Source organism: Vipera ursinii (genome assembly GCF_947247035.1).
Source record: "Vipera ursinii genome assembly, chromosome: 4".
Classification (NCBI taxonomy): domain Eukaryota; kingdom Metazoa; phylum Chordata; class Lepidosauria; order Squamata; family Viperidae; genus Vipera; species Vipera ursinii.
Window position 1 is genome coordinate 73,040,829 of NC_139514.1, and position 21,387 is coordinate 73,062,215.

The 21,387-nt window shown below is 39.0% G+C and overlaps 1 protein-coding gene across 3 annotated transcripts in view; it reads left to right on the top strand.

Moving 5' to 3' along the window:
- Positions 1-21,387, top strand: part of ANOS1 (anosmin 1) — a 281,496-nt gene that overhangs the window by 210,796 nt on the left and 49,313 nt on the right. For all 3 annotated transcript variants that reach the window (XM_083362693.1, XM_083362694.1, XM_083362695.1), the window contains exons 5-8: positions 196-380; positions 1,797-1,926; positions 13,713-13,918; positions 19,001-19,148. In XM_083362693.1, coding sequence (XP_083218819.1) covers positions 196-380; positions 1,797-1,926; positions 13,713-13,918; positions 19,001-19,148 — 669 coding nt within the window. The remainder of the gene's footprint in view (positions 1-195; positions 381-1,796; positions 1,927-13,712; positions 13,919-19,000; positions 19,149-21,387) is intronic.

A 21,387-nucleotide genomic window follows, 5' to 3' on the forward strand; every position in this document is an offset into this window, starting at 1 on the left:
AATATTTTCAGTATTAAAGGTAGCACACAACATATTTTAAAACAATAAAGCAACATAAGCAAAAGTGTATTTGCTATTGGGATAATTAAAGTGTAAGTTAATATATTAACTCCAGCTGAAATACTTGTGGTATATTTCAAATAAAGCTTCTCAAAATCAAATAGTGTGAACACAATATCTTTTTATGTATTTTAGGTGTTCCTTTAAAACCCAGAAAGGAATTAAAATTTAGTGAACTTCAGTCTGGACAGCTGGAAATTAAATGGTCTTCAAAATTCAATATCTCCATTGAACCTGTGCTGTATGTGGTACAAAGGAGATGGAATTATGGGATTCATCCCAGTGAGGATGATGCAACAAGATGGCAAATTGTAGCACAGGTCAGTCCTTTTAATAGAATTCTATTACCTTTAAGATTTTCCTTAATATCATTTTAGTTAATCGGAGACTAAACATTTTTGGCTGGTGTTAATTGCCATCAAATATTAAACACACCCAGGACCTTAGTGAAATATGGGGTTCTTTCTTTGAAGTTTGTGCTGCATATCTGAAATACTGTGTAAGATCAAATAAAAGTTCTTGTTTCTTTCTTCCAGACTGTGTAGGAGATGACCAGGCTGAGCCTGAGAGGGGTCAAACATGTCATAAGTCATGAATCCCTGCAAGCCTACCAGAGATCTAAGTCTAGCCCACCTTAAATGTTTTCTTATTTCCCACTAATTTCCCTTGCTCAGATTCTTGTAGAGAGGTTAAGCTTGCAATGAATCTTTATATTCATTTGAATTGTCTGAATCTCCTGATTTCCCCAGCACTTGACAGTCAGCTTCAGAAGGAGTAGAAGAGAAAGGGAGATCATGAGATCCCTGATAGTGTAATGGTTAGAATGCAGTATTGCAGGTTAACTCTGCCCACAGCCTGGAGTTTGATCCTGGCAGGGCTCAAGGATGACTCAGCCTTCATCCTTCTGAAGTCAGTAAAATGAGGACCCAGATAAGTTATATTTAAGTTTAAATGTTATTGCTATCGTGCTTAATTTGAAAATAAGTCATTGCATCTTACAGTCTGCAACTTACCAAAGAATGTGGTGATCTGGTAGCAACAATTATAAGGAGTCATCTCTTGTTTCTTGTAGAAACATGTCAAGAAATTCTGTGCTTTGGAAAAAGATACTACCAGTCTTCCCAGTTCGGGCCATTGTTGCATATGTTATAGATGTATTTGTTTTGTTCTGGGAACAGAATGGAGGCATTTCCTACATGCACCTATTTTTAGTTCTGTATCGGAACAGGATTTAATCATGTAATTTTTTTACAGCAAGAACAGATAATATAAATCTTATTTTCTGTGGACTTCAGTTTAAGAGGATAGCTTTAAAGGGAAGACTTGGGCTTGTTTTTCAAGCTGACTTATAATAGTAAGATGCACAAGATTGTGTGTGTGTGTATGTGAAGCAGACAGTATGCATTACAGGATGTAAAACACACAGACACACTGTGTGTGTGAGTGTGATATACATACTGTCTGTTTCTACAAAATGCTGTGGGATGGATTCCAGCAGCATTTACATCAGGGGGGAAAAACTTTGAAAAAGTAACTTTTTTAAATTCAATCAGACAAAAGTTCTTTTGGTTGGATCCAGGCTGAAGTAGATGGTTTTAAAAATCTTACCTAGTCCAATTTTTATTTTATAAAAATGGGAAAAGGAATTTCTCTCTCAATAAGCAAAGCATAAAAAGTCCATTAATGGAGGTCACAGAAATAGTAAATGTGTATGTTAAGTACATTTTATTTTGCAGACCACAGATGAGCAATTACAACTGACTGACATCAGACCCAGCAGGTGGTACCAGTTTAGAGTGGCAGCCATAAATGTACATGGAACAAGAGGTTTTACAGCTCCCAGCAAACACTTTCGCTCCTCAAAAGGTTTGTGTTAATGTTCTTCATTGCACAGTCATCTTTGGTTGAATCAATACATGTGATCAGCAATGGGTTTAAACAAATAACACAAATAACTCCAAAGACAAATAATTTTGTTGTTTGAAGTTACTACAAAGAATTTAACATTCTACTAATGCTATGTGTTGCATTAATGCTCCGAATGAAGTTGCTTCCCTTTTACATTAGAAAACATATTGGTAGTAATAATTAAGGCTATTTACTTCAATATGACACAATGAAACATGAAAATAAGATTTTGCTAGGTTGGACAATGCATGCCTATTAACAATGGAATGTTAATCTTGAAGATTAATATTCATGCTGCTGTCTTATTTTATCTGTTGCTTATATTTTATTTATACATTTCCTTTTAATTATGTGGACTGTGTAAATATGATTTGTCTTTTTGAAGGCATTTGTTCAGATTGAGCATCCTATAATCTATAATCTGTCAGGTCCCAGTGATTTACATTCATCAAAGTCGGATAGGTGTTGTCTTACCATTTTCTTGCTTATTTTTATTTTTATTTCTAGTCTGTCTTTTACAGTTATATTTTTGGTAGGTTGGGCGGTAGTTTCTTTTTGTGTGAAGACTTAATGCAAAGAATGAGTTAAGCAACTCTTTTCTCTCTACTGCCTGCTACTTCCTTGCCATCTTCTCTCTTAAGTGGACCTACTGTTTCCTTGACCATTTTCTTGTTATATGTTGAAAGAAACTTTTTCTTTAAGTCTTTGTTCATTCTGAGCCTTTGCTTTCCTGACTTCGTCTTTACAGATTTAGGCTGTCTGCTGATACTCTGCCTGTAATATATTGGGGGTTTTGCTTGTACTGATTCACGTGTCTGTTTAAACACTGCATTAACGGTTGCTCATTGGTGTGTATGTGTAACGGCTACTGACTAAGCCAGACTTGTTGTCTCCAGGACTATCATTGGTAGATTTGGGGCGGGAATGGCTTTCTTCAAATTTATTGGCCGCTGCCTAGTGGCCAACTGTATAAATAGCTGCGCAGCAGCTGCTGTTTCAGTTCTGTTCTGCTTGACTTCAATAAAGCATGTTACTGTCTGGAACCTTTATCTCGCTTATTTCCTACTACGAACCGGCTACACAACACTGGCAATGAGGATGGGATGCTGCTTCTTCATAAGAGCCTGAAGTCACTAGTGGGTGAGACCAGCACAGTGCCTGGTAGGGACAGCATCCCCCCCGCCCCAGTCTGCCTAGCAAGCCATGCTGGAGACCACCCTGCCCTGAGCATCAGTCCCAGGGCCTACAAAGAAGCCAGCAGCACAAGGCAACATGAGACACGAGCTGCGAAGACTTCTCACCATGGTGAAGGTCGGAAAGCTAGAAGAATTTGATGTCACGCACCTAGAGAGATGGTTGTCCTACATTTCGAGGGCGGAGAACTACCTCCGGGCAAATCAAGTCACCAAAGATGGCCTGAAGGCCACAACACTCCTCTGTGTGTGCGGGCCTGCAACATTCAACATCGCTGAGAACTTGGTTGCACTGGCCCAGCTAGAGTCCATTACGTATACAGACCTAAAGAAATGGCTCAGAGACCATTTTCAACCGAAGCTGTCGGTGATAGTGTGGAGGCATGCCTTCGAACAGCGAGAACAACAACCCGGCAAGACGGCTACAGAGTTCATCATGGCATTGAGACAAGTGTTGCATCTTTGTCAGTTCACATACTTGGAGGAAAGACTTCAAGACCGTCTTGTCTGTGGACTCAGTAGTAAAGAACTGCAACAAAAACTTTTCACAAAGGAGACTCTCTCGCTCCAAGAAGCTTTGAAAGAGGTCATGGCGGACAAAGCCACTGGCAGAGCCATGAAGGCATTGCAGCCTGCCAAAAGCACACCACACACAGAAACTGTCCACCACGAGGACGCCGAGCAACGAGAAGAAGTCGACTGTGACCACGAAGTTGACAAGATTCAAAGACATAAAGACAAGGAACAGAGACCCACTGACAAGGCAGTTCCCTTCCTTAAACATTTGGGCTGTGGAGGCCGCCATCAATGAGCGGACTGCTGATTCAGGACAGCCATGTGTCAGGCCTGTGGAAAATCCAGCCACATCATAGCCATCTGTAGAGGTTGGCAGAAGGACCGCCAACTGGACAAGTCATTCAGGAGAGGTACCAGGGCCCCGGGGCAGCATAGAGTAGGGTTCTGCTCCAGCCACAGGAGTGTCTGCTGCATGGGAGCTCACTGCCCCCTTAAACAAAAACTTAGACTACAAGTTGAGATGCAAGGCATTCCTTGCAGAATGGAACTGGACACCGGTTCAGCTGTATCCATTATTTCCCTTGAGACTTTCCTGTTCGTGTGCAGCCGCAGCAAGAGATGGGCCAAACTTTGGCCGCCTGATATTATTTTAACAGACTTTCAGAATTTCCAAGTATCCATCAAGGGCGAGGCCACTTTGGCCGTAAAATTCAAGGGGTTTTCAGGGGCCTTATATGTTATTGTTGTGGAGGGCCAGAGGACAAGCCTCATTGGGCTTGATTGGTTTGATGCACTGGGCATTTAAGTAAACAGGATTCACTGGACGCAAGCAGCGAACTTGGTGTCAGTATGTGAGGAATTCGTGGTGTTTTTGACACAAGCCTGGGAGAGTACAAGGGCCCTCCAATAGCCTTTAAGCTTGATCCCTCTGTAACGCCAATTATGGTCAAGCCCCATCGTGTGCCTTTTGCGTTAAAAAACAAAATTGATGCAGAGCTGGACAAGCTGGTCAGTTGGGTGCTACAGCCCATAGATGGTGGGGAGTGGGAAACTCCTATTATTACGCCACTTAAGGCCAATGGGGAGATCAGGATTTGCACTGATTACAAGTGCACCATTAACCGGGCACTGCAGCATCATGCGTACACAGTGCCAGTCGTTAGTCACATTTTGGCATTGCTGCAAGGGGGTAGCGTGTTTGCTAAGTTAGATTTGGCACAGGCCTATCAGCAGTTACCAGTGGATGAAGCCACAGCAGCCGCACAAACAATTATGACACATAAGATCAAGTGCCTCCAATTCGGGGTTAGTGTAGCCCCAGGAATCTTCCAGGGAGTAATGGAGTGTACGCTCAAGGCCAGGAGCTTTCCGAAACCCTCAGGTGTTCCAAACGGTCTTGTACACCACGAAAATATCTTCAAGATTATGTTAGTAAATAATGTGCGTGTGTACAATCTAGGGGGGAGGGGTGTAATGTATTGGGGGTTTTGTACTGATTCATGTGTCTGTTTAAACGCTGCATTAACGGTTGCTTATTGGTGTGTATGTGTAATGGCTACTGACTAAGCCAGACTTGTTGCCTCCAGGACTATCATTGGTAGATTTGGGGCGGGAATGGCTTCCTTCAATTCTATTGGCCACCGCCTAGTGGCCAACCATATAACTAGCTGCACAGCAGTCACTGTTTCAGTTCTGTTCTGCTTGACTTCAATAAAGCATGTTACTGTTTGGAACCCTTGTCTCGCTTATTACCTGCAATGAACCGACTACACAACACTGCCTTTGTTATGTGTCCCTCTTTCCATGTTTTGATCTTGTCCTTTTTGTCTTTCAGTTTATCAGACAGATCTTTGTGCAAACATGTTGGTTTTTTCTTGGATTTCTTGTTTTTCTTTTTCAGTGATATTGTGCTGGACTGGGCTTTTGTGATAATATTTTTCAGGTTTTCCCATGCATCTTATTTCTTTTTCATTTTAGGATTTTCATCTATGGAATTTTACTTATGTTTTCTCTGAGTTTGTTAAAATCAGCTCTTTTAAAGTTTAAGACACTGGTTGGATTATATTCTATTGCTTGTGTTTGCATTATACTGAATTCCAATATGATGTGGTCACTCTAGCCCAAAATTCCAGCAACTTCAACGTCCTCTATATCTTCTTCTCTATTAGTAAGAATTAGATACATTATCGCCTTTCTTCTAGTTCTCATCTCTACCTTTTAGACGACAAAGTTGTCAGCTAGATTGGTTAGAAATCTATTTGATCTCCCTCTTGCTGGAGAGTTTGTCTCCCAGTTGATATTAGGGTAGTTAAAATTTCCTATTACTACTGTGGTATATTTCCTACATACTTGTTTAGCAAAAAGTTCATCTATTTCTTCTGCTTGGTTGAGTGGCCTGTAGTATACCCCTATAACAATGTCATTCTTTTTTCCTTTTATATTGACTCATATGGATTCTAGGAGATTTTCATCCTTGGCTTTGTGTACAGGTAATTCCCCCAGGTATGAATATTTATTTAGCAAATTTTCACAAAAATGAATTTATTCAGAAAGGGTACTTACGTTAGAAACTCAAAACTGTGACCCAAAAGAGGTCTGTATAGCCATGTGACTTGAATTCAGTATCTGCTGCTATGACCGCATGGGCCGTTCGGGTTATGAAAAAGGCAGAGCTTTGGGTTTTTTTGTCCCTGGTCACATGGCCAAACAAGAGCCAAGCCGGTGTCAAGTTTTTTTGTTGGTTCTGGTGGAGAATCTATTGCTGCCTGGGCTTCAGGACTAGAATTCTTTGTATAAGTACTGTATTTTTTATTTTTTATTTTTATTACTCTATAGAGCTTGCAAACAGTTTGGAAACTGCTCTTCTTTTAAAGTACTTTTTAAGCATTCTATAATGTTGTGTTTCCTTGCTTTTATTTTGGAGATTAGCATATATTACTGTAGTTTGTAGGTTTAAAATTTAAATTGCCTCCAGAAGTTGTGGGTGCCCCATTACTGAAAGCTTTTAAGAAGACACTGGATAGGCATTTATCAGAAATATTCTTTTGTGAGTGCACTGGGTTAGACTAGATCAGGGGTCTTCAAACTTGGCCCTTTTATGACTTGTGGACTTCAACTCCCAGAATTCCTCAGCCAGCGTGCCTGGCTGAGGAATTCTGGGTGTTGAAGTCCACAAGTCATTAAAAAGGCCATGTTTGAAAACCCCTGGACTAGATTGTCTCAAATCCTTTCCATCTCTGTTACTGTTGTAAGCCAACAGTTCTGTAAACCCTTCCCCCATTTCCCTCTGAGTGCCTGGCTGGAGACTCTTAAACTTATTAGTGGCAACTGCAAAAAGTCTTTGCAAAAGGAGAGTTCTGCAGCTTGTTTGCAGTGAATTTAGTTCCTGAGCTGAAGGAAACAACTGATTGTTGGCCAGCAGCAGTGGGAAGGCCTTTCAGTTCAGGCAGCGATCAATTAACAAAGCAGAGGAATAGTAAGACAGATCTTTGTTCATTTAACAATCCATTTGATTTAATTAATAAATTTGATTTTAAAAATTTGTAAAATTGAATCTGATTCATTTGACAATTTTTTGACTTAGGATCCTAATGGGCAGGCTCCATTAAGTTCGTACCTGTACAGGACTACCTGTATTTCTGTAGAGACATAGTGATCTTTTATATATAATGCAACTCTACCTCCTCTTTTGTTAGGTCTGTTTCCTTTGAATAGTTTGTATCCTTCCATCAGTATATTCCAGTCATGAGTTTCATCCCACCATGTGTCAGTAATGACAACTATATCATATTTACCTTCATGTTCTACAGTAGTATTTCAAGTTCACCCTGTTTGTTCTCTAAACTTTGGGCTCTCCTCTATAAGTATGGGTCTTGGGTATGTTTCTTATATCCTTTACTTTGTATCTAGGTTTTCCATCCTTCCCATCAATGGAAATTCTCAGTCATCCAGGTCATGGTTTTCCCAAAGGTGCTTTTTTCACAAGGCAACTGGCCTTCTCGTTTTTCTTGAAGACATTTCGCTTCTCATCCAAGAAGCTTCTTCAGCTCTGACTGGATGGTGGGGAATGGCATTTGCTTCATGAAAAAAGCACCTTTAGGACATCCTTTCCATCACTTTCTGCTTCACTGTGGTTTTACTTTCTTTCTTCTTTCTTCTCTTTACTCCCTGCCTCCTTATATTCTTGCTTATCTAGTGATTTTTTCTTGGAATCAGGTTCTAAAGATCTTGAAAATTGGCTCCCCCACCCCCGTCAATTTTAGTTTAAAGCTCTTCTCATAAGACTTGCTTTAATATAACATAAATTTTTTAAAAAACTTCTTGTATACATCCTTTTAAAAACTCTAAACTTTTCTTTAAATTAACACATCCTTTTCTATATCTTTCTCTTAACATAGGTCTTTCAAATACACTTTCAATAATATTTCACAAACTTTAAGAATTACTGAAGCATTATATATAAAGGAAAAAAATATCTTTTCAAACTTTAGATTAAGACTTTCAATTACAAATATCAAACCAATGAAAATCCATCCTAATTCCAACTGACTCATTAAATTTAAGTCACTCCTTCCAGCTTGTCTTCATGGAGTAAAATCTTTTTCTTCTCTGGAATATTTTTCAAGTAGTTATAAGCTTCTCTTTTGCTCTAGGATTTCTCAACCTTGTTAATGTCCATGAGGAAAAATCCCCAAACTTGTCCTTTTAAAAGTTGCATATTTTTGGAGCTTTTCTTTCAATTGTGTTGGGAGGGTTATATTTAAACCATCATAATAGAAATTGGTGTCAGGTTTATATTCCAAAATTGCAATTGACTCCTCTGCATTGTCAGCTATTTGTGAAATTGCCTCAATGGTTTGATAACTTTCTATACATACTTGCATCTCTGAAGTAGTTTGAGAAGTTTTTTTCAACATCTTTGGAGCATAGCGCTGAGGGATTTTATTTAAAGTTTTTTCAAATACATCTCTAATAATTTGCTCCTCCATCTTCTTAACTCCCTCTTTAATCAGAGTAACTATTTTGTAAGTCACTTAAGAATTGCTGGCCAGTCAGGAATCATAAAAATTGGAAACTTTTATTTTATTTTAATTTTTTTACAAATGTTATTGATTTTCTAATATTACATTCACATATTTGAAAAGCAACATGGTAGCTGGGTAATAGTAATTCATTTACATACAGATATCATTAGTACAGATTTCAAATTGCTACCATAAACATTTCCTCTCTTTTTCCCTTCATATATACTGTCTATTTATAGATTTAAAGACAAGTTTTATCCTATCAGTCACATAGAAAATAACTTTCTTATATATATATATATCCATAGTTTTTAGTTTACACATATTCTAATTGTTTTAACATACAATCTTTTAGACAATCAATGACTTAATAGATTTTTCAATTTTAATTTCCACTAACATTTAGATTTAATGTTTGATATTTATCATTCCCAAGATTTTTAGTATGCTCCCAATTCATCTATCACCATTCCTTACAAAATCTAATATTCAAAATACACATCCCATTTACTTAACTTCTCACCCTCTATGTCAACAAATTAAGGATACAATATGATATCCTTCCTTTTTCCTAATTTACAGTTGTTGTTTTTAAGTAGTAATCAAAATTCTTTTTATTTCAATATTTAATACTTCCTCTCTTCTGCTTTATATCTGCTATCTATTGCTTAAACTGATAATTTTTATTTTTAACATTCCATATAGACCTATTTATTACTTTCAACAATAGGTTTTTAGCTTGTCTACATTATTCACCTTTACATGACTTTTATGCACAAATCAATATTCAAATTAGCTATTAATATTTATACTGCTAAATTTTAATGACCAATTTTTTTATCTCAGTTCATAACAGTGTCTTGTGTTCAACATACACATCTTAACTATTTAAATACATTCTGTTTCAGATTTCAATAAGATGGTCAAAACTCCATTCTTCTTGAGTCTTACTCTGGCTTTTTTCCTTTGCCAAATTATCTTCCATGTCCTTGTTTTTGGGTCATTGAACCAATCTCCTTGTAATATCATGTATATTAATTGATATTGGCACAACCATCTGATTGCCATTTTTTTGAGAGGACTTGTAGGTCTAGTGGGTCGTCTTTCTTCCATATCGATGTAATTGTTCTGAATTGTTTGTCTTCTCATCCAACTGTTCTTTTTCTAGATCAGGGGTAAGCAACCTTGGCTCTTTTATGACTCGTGGACTTCAACTCCCAGAATTCCTGAGCCAGCCATGCTGAGGGGAAAGGGAGAGGTTTCCAAGCTGAGCCATGCTGGCTCAGGAATTCTGGGAGTTGAAGTCCACGAGTCATAAAAGAGCCAAGGTTGCCTACACCTGTTCTAGATCCTCTAGTTCCTTCTGAGTTGTATAAAATACCTTTTCCTTTTTCCAAGTTGTCAATGTCTTTTCTGGATTTTCAAATATCAATATTTGTTTAATAGTAGATTCTTCTGTCATTGTACTTGAATGTTTCATTTTTTCTATTGTATTTTGTATAGATGATTCTTTAGTTGTGGTCAAAGTTTGGGCTTTCATATCTGGGCTGTCTTCTTGTTCCTTCACATAGCCTCTTAGTATTTCATTGGTTGTGTTAAGAATTTGGATTAGTGTTTTCAACATAGCAAGAGTTTGTTGATCTTCCTCTGTAAATATATTTTTTTCCTGGTCTTCTTCCATATTGGTATTTTAAGCTAAAGGCTTTACACTTGGAAAATCCAAAAGAGAGAATTTTTTTCTAGGTAGCACAAAGCCTTTAAAAGCTGTTGTTTCAAAATTCTCAAGGTTATGTATCTTATCTATTTCCCTGGGCAGTCAGCCAGGCCCCTTTTAAAGTTTCCCTTTGAGTCCCAAAGTTGTCTTAATCTTTTCAGTTTTCTATTTTTCATAAGAAAGAATCCAGATTTCAAACAGAAGTAGACAATGAAAAATAGGAAATAAAAAATCTTTCAATCCACATCCTTTGAGAAATAAAGTTCCAATTCAGTTACTTTTTCAATGTCTAAATCGCCCCTGGGTGTTTAGTCGTTGCTCTTTCTGGAGGGAGGGCAAATGTTCCCCTTCCCTCACCGCAGAAGGGAAAATGCTTAGCAGCTTAAAGAGGTACAGAAAGTAATTAGGGTGTAAAAGAGATAGATCTCACCCAGTCTCTTCCGCGCTGCTTTAAGAGTTGTCTGGTGGAAAATGTGACTTTGGCTGTTCACAGCCTAGGGAAAATGGCCAGTCCTTTCATCTGCTGGTTTGGAGGGATCTCCAGGTCTAACGGGAGAGTTGCGGCTCTCCCGCCATCCAGCAAGCACCCCTCCTTGCTGGTCACCTTTTTGGGGCAACTTTTGGCCCCTTTTAGGGGCCCCCAGAAATGTGAAACTGGATGGGGGAGAGAGAGCAAGTCTCTCAGCTATCCGTAGCAGCTGCATGACAAACCGGAAGCCCAAAAATTGGAAAGTTTTAGCCACCCACAGCAAACACCAAGCTACAAATTACTAAAAATAATACACTAGAACCATAATTTTCTGTCCTTATATTTCTCCATCAACATTTTTTTAAAAAGATACTCCTTATTTTAGCTTGCCTTCGGTAGTCTTCTTTCTTGTTGTTTAACAGATTTCCTTTATCTTATTTTTATGTTTATCAGAATGAATTATATTGAAGGGGAGAAGTTAATATATTTATCTTTACTTTTGCAAGTCTTGATTTTGTCCCTAGTTCTCATTGCCATACTTCATTTTCTTTAAATTTAGTCAATCTCAGGATTCTTAGACATTTGTTGAAAATGTATGATAGTGGTACATTTGTTCATTCACAACATAAAATAAATTTACTAACAATTAGTAGTCAATCACAACTCCATGGGTGTGTGGGGTTGTGTATTGTCTATAGAAAGACTCTGAACATTGTCAAGGATGCTGCTTAGCAAAATTACAAATATTATGATAAAAACTTTAGGAGCTTTATTTTTATAAGATCAGGAGAATGTTAAAGATAAAATTGCATACATAGGCATGCATACAACTTGAGAGCTGGATTTAATCATACTGAATCTCAACAAAAATAAATATATGAAAGAGATTGATATTAATTGCTTTTTGTTTACTTATTTGAATTAATATGTAGAATCTGATTCTAGTGACAGGCACAGCTACATGCTGAGCATTGTATGCAATGCTACAATGATTCCTGTCAGATATAATTTGTAATTATTACCAAGGCTAAGATTTCCTTTCCTTTCTGATTCAAACAGCCTGGAAACTTCTCTTGAAAGTTAAAAATAGTTCCTTCAGAGAAATTTTGGAGAAAAACAAAATATTGTTTTTATAGAAAATCCTCATCCTCATAAGTATTTAATTTCTAAGAGGCATCACCATCCATCTGCTTTTCCTAAATAAAAAATATAAAAAATTACATAGATTTTTGTCTATTTAAATTTTATTTTTGGCATATTTGCTACAAATCTTTCTAAAAATTTTAAATCCATGATTACAATTTAGGCAAAATGTTAAATTAACATTTGATAATTATAATCTTCTTGATATTTTAAGCACTGATGACTTTATTAAATAGCTAATACATTAGAGTATATAAATGTTCATATAGCAAGGTTTCTGAAACATATGCCTTTATGAACTTCTCATTACTTATTTGCAGTGAAATAAATCACAAAACAATTTTTCCTCTGGTGTACAAATTTCATCCTGTGGTTTCTCATGTTAAGGGAATCCACCAGCATGAGTTGTATAGTTACTTATCAAACATAGTTTATGTTATGCTTGATGAAGAATTTGACTGAGAAAAATGTAAAACTTACTTTAATAAATCTGATGAAAGAGAAGTTCCCTGTGGATGGGTTCCAAAAACTCAGAAGACTAAATCTCTGCTCCTGATGACTGACCTACATTGGATCCTGCATAATTTAGTAGATCTGTACTTTATAGCTTGTTCTTGTGGCTCTAAGGCTAGACTTGCTAGATAAGAAGATTGCATCTTAGGACCAGGAATAATTGCTAATAAAGTTTGAAGAGATATGTAAGGTCTTTTTTTAAGGAAAGTGTCAAAACTAGTCTAAATGGTGGCATATGAAAAGTTATGTACCCACTTATTCATTATCCCCCAAGTAAAGAATGATTCGGTGCTATATTACAAGAAATCTAAACTAAACATTATAATTATATGCATAGTTCTAAAGAGCAATGTAACAGTTTATTTGGACTGCTCTATAGCAATACATTTAAACTAATAATAGTTTTATTGCATTGCCAATGTAAATAAGCTATTTTTCTCTCATTTTATATTTCATGCATTTCTTCCAAAGTCTAAAATGTAAAAACTTGGGTAGAAAAAACACATATAGACAATATAACCTTTGTGTAATTTCTTTAACATCTGCATCATATTTTTAAAAGATAGTTTAATAATTTATATAAAAATATTTTCTGAAAAGGCAAGTCTAGGAATTTAGAAAATCTCTGTTCAGTGTTTTCTGTTATGATATTTAAATCCTTGTCTTCTTATATCCTTTTGATTATTTACTAAGGAGTCTAAGAGCCATGCTAGATCAGACCAGAATTTTGTACTATCTAGCACATGGTTTCTGGCCAATGGAAAGCAAAGCATGAGTGTAGTCTTTCTCTCCCATGTAAGAGCTACAGGACATGCTATTTAAAGATGTGTTGTTGTCATGACTGAAAGCTCTTGGCAGCCTTAGATGCCATGATTTTGCCTAATCTTTTGTTAAGCTAACTGGAACAATTAGTGAAGAACATAGCACGTTCTTTAGAATAGTTTTATCCCTTTGCAATTTATCCATCTCATGCACTGTGCAGCATTATGCACTTGCTTGCACTAAGTCATGATTTCTACTTTGATCTTATGTAGACATTCTGTTTCTGTACCACATTTGAAACACTTGTCATAAAGGGCAAATGCGTTTCTGTCCAAAGCCTTTGGAACATGTTGATATTGATTATGAAGAAATAATTCATTCCTACAAAGCTATCCCCCACCTCCCATCAGATCCATCAACTCCACCTGCTCCATCCAATCTCATGATTGCCAACACTACAGTAAACAGTGATGGAAGTATAAACATAAGGATTATTTGGGATGTCCCAGAGGAACCTGATATTCCAGTCCATCATTACAAAATCTTTTGGAGCTGGACTGTGAGAAGCAAGGCTCTTGTCCAAGCAAAAAAGAAGAGAAGGAAGACTACAGATGGAGTAAGTAAAAAAGAAAATAGAATGAGATACTAAAAATATGTCTCAATTGTTTCTGTCTAGTACATTCGATTTTGTTTAGGCTAAGGCCTTCCAGTCTCTGAACAGCATTTTGAGGAACACTTTGTAAAAGAGGATAGGGGTAATGGGCACTTAAAATATTTGAGAAGTTCATGGCAGAAGGACAAACATTGAATGAATTACATTATATTATTTAAATTACTTCCCTGCTAAATTGCTAAAGTGGTTTTATTCAGACAGGCATTCAAAATTTAATAGACTGCTGCTGATTTTTCTTGCTGTTTTTTATATTTTGAGGAGGATTATTTTAGGGCACTAGGCTTTATAATCCCCTTCATGGATTACTGCCTTGTTGTGGCGAAGGAGCTTGCATAATTCAATGAAACTATGAGCTATGCCGTGCAGGGCCACCCAAGACGGACAGGTCATAGCAGAGAGTTCTGACAAAATGTGATCCACTGGAGAAGGAAATGGCAACCCACTCCAGTATCTTTGCCATGAAAACCCTATGGACAGTTCCAAAAGGCAAAACGATATGACGCTGGAAGATGAGCCCCTCAGGTCGGAAGGCATACAATATGCTACTGGGGAAGAGCAGAGGGCTAGTACTAGTAGCGCCAGAAAGAATGAAGCGACTGGGCCAAAGCCGAAAGGACGCTCAGCTGTGGATGTGTCTGGTGGCGAAAGGAAAGTCCGATGCTGTAAAGATTTTTTCTCCATAGGAACCTGGAATGTAAGATCCATGAATCAAGGCAAACTTGTAAGCAGCGGAGAGGCCTTCCCTGAGATCGATACGGCCCTCTGCTCCTACACCTGCTGCCATTCCCTGACGTCGTGGGAATAGGTAATCCCACGACCAGCCCTGGGGCCCCAGAGGCAACCGACCCCCGCTCCTCCCCTCCGCGATCTACCTCAGCACTGGCCTGAACAGAGGTTGTTGGACTGCCCCCCTTGTCCAAACAACCAAAAGGAGTACCCTCCCCCCTCCCTAACCCCCAAAAAAATTTAGACAAAAAACTAACCAGGGGCCTTTTGTTGGGTTTACGTCGAAGGCCCCTACCCGTGCCCAGCCATCTCTCAGGGTCCCAATAAATGGGCCCTTCCTCGAGATTATAAGCGGCTAGAAAGGCGGGTCGCACCCAGGAAGGGGGAGCACCCCTGAGGGCGAACAAGTCCGTGAAAGAGTACTTAAGATAAGGCATAAGGAGCAGTCCAGATAGAAGGCAGTCCATAGTCGATAGTCAATAAGGAGGATCTAGGCAGAGGATAAATAGGTGTCCCAGCCCTCCACCCAGCTACTGCCACTCAGCTGGGTGAACCCCCCGGGCAGGCCGACCACCGTCCTCTCACGACAGTCACAGAGCCAATTCCCGGGGTGGTGGTGGTCTGAAACAACCACTCTGGGTATAGCATGCCCCATAGAGCTCTCACCTCTAGGGGCAGCAGATGTAAATTCAAGCCACCCTCTCACGGTGGCTAATACCCAGGGTCCTCTGAATCCTTTGGGGATGCTGGGTAAAAGACAATGCACGATAGTTTGTAAAGGCAGGAGTATAGTAATGTAGCAAGCCATCATAGTCTGCTCTGCTAATGGCCAAGTCCTCCGCTGCTCCGCCATTCCAGGGGGTTGTACCTGACCACAACTCCATGGGCCCCATAGGAAGCTGGAAAGTAAGATCCATGAATCAAGGCAAGCTGGATGTGGTCAAACAAGAGATGACAAGACTGAACATCGACATCTTAGGAATCAGCAAACTAACATGGACAGGAATGGATGAATTTAATTCAGATGACCATCAGGTATACTACTGCGGGCAAGAATCCCTCAGACGAAATGGAGTAGCCTTCATAGTCAATAAAAGAGTAGGAAAAGCAATATTGGGATACAATCCCCCAAATGACAGAATGATCTCAGTTCGAATCCAAGGCAAACCATTCAATATCACAGTAGTCCAAGTCTATGCACCAACCACCGGTGCTGAACAGAATGAAATTGACCGGTTCTATGAAGCACTACAGCACTTTATAGAACTAACACCAAAAAATGATGTTCTTATCATCATGAGGGATTGGAATGCTAAAGTAGGAAGCCAAAAGATAACCAGAATAACAGGCAAGTTTGGCCTTGGAGTACAAAATGAAGCTGGGCACAGGCTGACAGAATTTTGTCAAGAGAATACGATGGTCATAGCAAACACTCTTTTCCAACAACCCAAGAGACGGCTTTAAACATGGACATCACCAGACGGCCAACACAGAAATTAGATTGACTATATGCTCTGCAGCCAAAGATGGAGAAGCTCTATACAGTCAGTAAAAACAAGACCAGGAGCTGACTGTGGCTCAGACCATGAGCTTCTTCTTGCAAAGTTTAGGCTTAAATTAAAGAAAGTAGGGAAAAGCGCTAGGCCAGTCAGGTATGAATTAAATCATATCCCTGTTGAACATACAGTAGAGGTGACAAATAGATTTAAGGAATTAGATCTGATAGACAGAGTGCCTGAAGAACTATGGACAGAGGTTCGCAACATTGTACAAGAGGTAGCAACCAAAACCATCCCAAAGAAAAAGAAATGCAAGAAAGCAAAATGGCTGTCTGAGGAAGCTTTGCAAATAGCTGAGGAAAGGAGGGAAGTGAAAGACAAGGGAGAAAAAGAAAGATACGCCCAATTAAATGCAGAATTCCAAAGAATAGCTAGAAGAGATAAGAATGCCTTCTTAAATGAACAATGCAAAGAAATAGAAGAAAACAATAGAATAGGGAGGACCAGAGATCTTTTCAAGAAAATTGGAGAGATGAAAGGAACGTTTCATGCAAAAATGGGCATGATAAAGGACCAAAATGGCAGGGACCTAACAGAGGCAGAAGAGATTAAGAAGAGGTGGCAAAATTACACAGAAGAACTATACAAGAATGAGCTTAACATCCCTGACAATCACAATGAGGTGGTCACTGACCTCGAGCCAGACATCCTAGAATGTGAAGTGAAGTGGGCCTTAGAAAAGCTGAGCAACAACAAAGCTAGTGGAGGTGACAGTATTCCAGCTGAGCTATTCAAAATCTTAAAAGATGATGCAGTAAAAGTGCTACACTCAATTTGCCAGCAAATTTGGAAAACTCAACATTGGCCGCAGGATTGGAAAAGATCAGTTTACATTCCAATTCCAAAGAAAGGCAGTGCCAAAGAATGTTCAAATTATCGCACCATTGCACTCATTTCTCATGCTAGTAAAGTTATGCTTAAAATCCTGCAAGCTAGACTCCAGCAGTATGTGGATCGAGAACTACCAGATGTACAGGCAGGATTTCGAAGAGGCAGAGGAACTAGAGATCAAATTGCCAACATACCCTGGATCATGGAGAAAGCTAGAGAGTTCCAGAAAAACATCTACTTCTGCTTCATTGACTATGCTAAAGCCTTTGATTGTGTGGTATCATAAAAAACTGTGGCAAGTCCTTAAAGAGATGGGCATACCAGACCATCTTATTTGTCTCTTGAGAAACCTATATGCGGGCCAAGAAACAACAGTGAGAACTGGACACGGAACCACTGATTGGTTCAAAATTGGGAAAGGAGTCCGGCAAGGATGCATACTGTCTCCCTGCCTATTTAACTTATATGCAGAGCACATCATGAGAAAGGCAGGGCTAGATGAATCAAAAGTTGGAATTAAGTTTGCCGGAAGAAACATCAACAACCTAAGATATGCAGATGATACCACTCTAATGGCAGAAAGTGAAGAGGAACTAAAGAGCCTCTTGTTGCGAGTGAAGAAGGAGAGTGCAAAACTCGGGTTGAAACTAAACATTAAGAAAACCAAGATCATGGCATCTGGCCCTCTCAATTCCTGGCAAATAGATGGGGAAGAAATGGAGGTAGTGACAGATTTTATTTTCCTGGGCTCCAAGATCACTGCAGATGGGGACTGTAGCCAAGAAATTAAAAGACGCTTGCTCCTTGGGAGGAGAGCCATGGCAAATCTAGACAGCACACTAAAAAGCAGAGACATCACCCTGTCAACAAAACTGTGTATAGTCAAGGCTATGGTCTTCCCAGTTGCAATGTATGGCAGTGAAAGCTGGACCATAAGAAAGGCTGAGCGCCAAAGAATTGAGGCCTTTGAACTATGGTGCTGGAGAAGACTCCTGCGAATCCCTTGGACTGCAAGGTGATCAAACCTGTCAGTCCTAGAGGAGATCAACCCTGACTGCTCTTTAGAAGGCCAGATCCTGAAGCTAAAACTCAAATACTTTGGCCACCTAATGAGAAGGAAGGACTCACTGGACAAGAGCCTAATGCTGGGAAAGATTGAGTGCACCAGAAGAAGGGGACGACAGAGAATGAGGTGGCTGGATGGAGTCACTGAAGCAGTAGGCGTGAGCTTAAATGGACTCCAGAAGATGGTAGAGGACAGGAAGGCCTTGAGGAACATTGTCCATAGGGTCGCGATGGGTCGGACACAACTTCGCAACTAACAACAACAAGGCTTTATAATGTCCTATTGTACAAATTGTTTATATGTTTCATGTTTTTATTATGTAGAGTCTAGTAAAATTCAGAATGCTAATGCTAATGCTAATGCTAATAATAATAATAATAATAATAATAATAATAATAGTAATAATAATAATAATAATAATATAGTTTATAAAATGACCCTTTTTCTTGAACCTCAGTAATTAATAAAGGAGAGATCAACAGTACCTATTCATTTGATAGAATATGTAACAGCTAAACTGTCTCAGTGTTAGCGTTAACTCTGTGTTAATGTGGGAAAGAACAATCCAACTCACATATGCCCTTCAACATGTATGGAGAAAGACCTCATGTTGGTGAGAGAAAATGCTATTGACGTGGCCCAATACTGAGCGAATGTCATTTAGTTTTAACCTTATTTATTTTACAAACTTTTGAACTTACTATATTTTTATGACCTATTTTATGCCTATTTTATTTACTCGCCATTGAATGTTATATGTCTATTGTTTGCTTCTGACATTAGTAAAGAAAGTGTTAGCAAAATCATAATTGATTTATGCAACTTAATTTTGTTCAATTATAGTCTCAAAATTATGTGATCCTTGAACATCTTCAACCCAACAGTAATTACATGGTGGAACTGCAGGCAGTTACATACTGGGGTCAAATACGACTGAAAAGTGCAAGAGTGTCTCTCTACTTTAATTCTACTCAGACAACTATCAACAATAGTAAGTGATATTTTCAATAAAACAATAGTAAAGTTTCTCTCATTAACTCTTTCTCTCTCTACTCCATTTCTAAGTAGTTTACTGGGTATGGTCTCCTTGGTCCAGAATATTCCAGTTTGGCTAGGAATACTTCTGTCAGACCCTCAATGCATTTTACCCATTTCATTTACTTATGCATTTCATTTCTGGATACTGCCATTCTGTTGGGAGAGGGGAGGTTTTCTCTGTGAGGCAGGGGAAGTTCTGCATGCTCTGGGATGTGTTTCCTTTGCTTTGTTCTTTGAAGTAACTCTCTCTAGGTGTGAAAGGAGGGAAGAATGTGCCTGCAGCCATCTTCCTAGAGATCTGTACTTTATCGCCTGGTTCCCATAACAACTTCAAACCTATGGATTGGCTAAAATCAAACTGGATGGTTGGGCACTGGAGAGGGGTTTGAAAGGGCATCTTGCCTAGCTCTCCTGCTATCACTAACTCTCAATACAAGTTCCTGTTGAAACAATGCCAGTTTCAAGAGGTCTGCTTTTGTCAGAATCCAGTTATATTTCATTTCTATCTACCGTAGATTCCGGCGTATAAGACTACTTTTTAACCCATGAAAATCTTCTCAAAAGTCAGGGGTCGTCTTATACGCCGGGTGCTGAAACTTTAGGGACAGGGCTGGCTGGAAAACCTGGAGCGGATCTTCCATTTAGTCTGTGCAGGGAAAGCGGTACCAATTGGAGTAGAAGCTGCAGTCTGTGATTTTTTACAAGCTGGGGTCTGGGCTTTTTTCCTTCTAAAGTTGAAGAGCAGCTGTAGGCAGGTGGGGAATGCAAGAGCAACTTGAAAGGCAGGTGGGGAATGCATAGCCAGAGCAGCAGCTTAGCTCTAAGGACACATTCGACTCAGGAACTGGGCGGGCTGGCTGGAAAACCTGGAGCGGATCTCCCATTTGGTCTTTTTTTAAAATCCCATTTATATCCCACCCTTCTCCGAAGACTCAGGGCGGCTTACAATTTAAAGCACAAATCAATGTGCTTAGCAATAGCCTTCATTCTATGTATATGCCTGCCTATTAGAGCTTTCACCCCCCCCCCCCCAAGCAGCATTATTACAAAGTCAGCTTATTGCTCCCAACAATCTGAGTCCTCATTTTACCTACCTCGGAATGATGGAAGGCTGACTCAACCTTGAGCCTGGTGGGATGAGAACCTGCACTAATTGCAGGCAGCTGGGGTTACTTAAGGCTCTGTGCAGGGAAAGCTTTAGAGTGAATTAGGAAAAGTGAAAAAGTGAATTAGGAAAATAGGAAAAGGGTTGCTGGAATTGGGTACGTGTAGTTTAACGAAGAGAAGAGTGAGGGGTGACACGATAGCAGTGATCCAATATCTCAGGGGCTGCCACAAAGAAGAGGGAGCCAAGCTATTCTCCAAAGCACCTGAAAGCAGGACAAGAAGCAATGGATGGAAACTAGTCAAGGAGAGAAGCAACCTAGAACTAAGGAGAAACTTCCTGACAGTTAGAACAATTAACCAGTGGAACAACCTGCCTCCAGAAGTGGTGAATGCTCCAACACTGGAAGTTTTTAAGAAGAGACTGGACAGCCATTTGTCTGAAATGGTATAGGGTTTCCTGCCTTAGCAGGGGGTTGGACTAGATCACCTCCAAGGTCCCTTCCAAATTATTATTATTATTATTATTATTATTATTATTATTATTATTATTATTATTATTATTATTAAAGTTTAATCCACTTGCACTGTTTTATGTTTACATGTTTGATGACAAACAGCCTTATGTTTATGTGACAGTTTTCCTACTAAGTACCTGCATGTCATAAGCATTTGAATTAAAATTACCATATTAAAATCAAATCTGATGTTTTTTAATTTTTATTTGGTGTGCGTTGGAAGAGGGGTAGTCTTATATGGCGAGTATAGCCCAAACCCTATAATTTAACAGAAAATGTAGGGGGTCGTCTTATACGCCGGAAAATACGGTATCTTCTCTGATATAAAACCAATTCTTACTATCTCCTGGATTCCATCATAGTACTAAGGGGGAGGGGGGTATCAATGGGGTTTTTACTACTTTCACTTCCTCTATTCAATACAAAGTAACCTTTTGTTGATTCACTTCAGGTCTGCTAACCATAACAATGTGGCCATCTGCCTTTCATCCTATGCTGCTCTGAACATCTCCTCTTTACTCGGCAGTGAGGGAAAAGGTGGGGGTGGGGGAGATGCAACACCTGGGATCT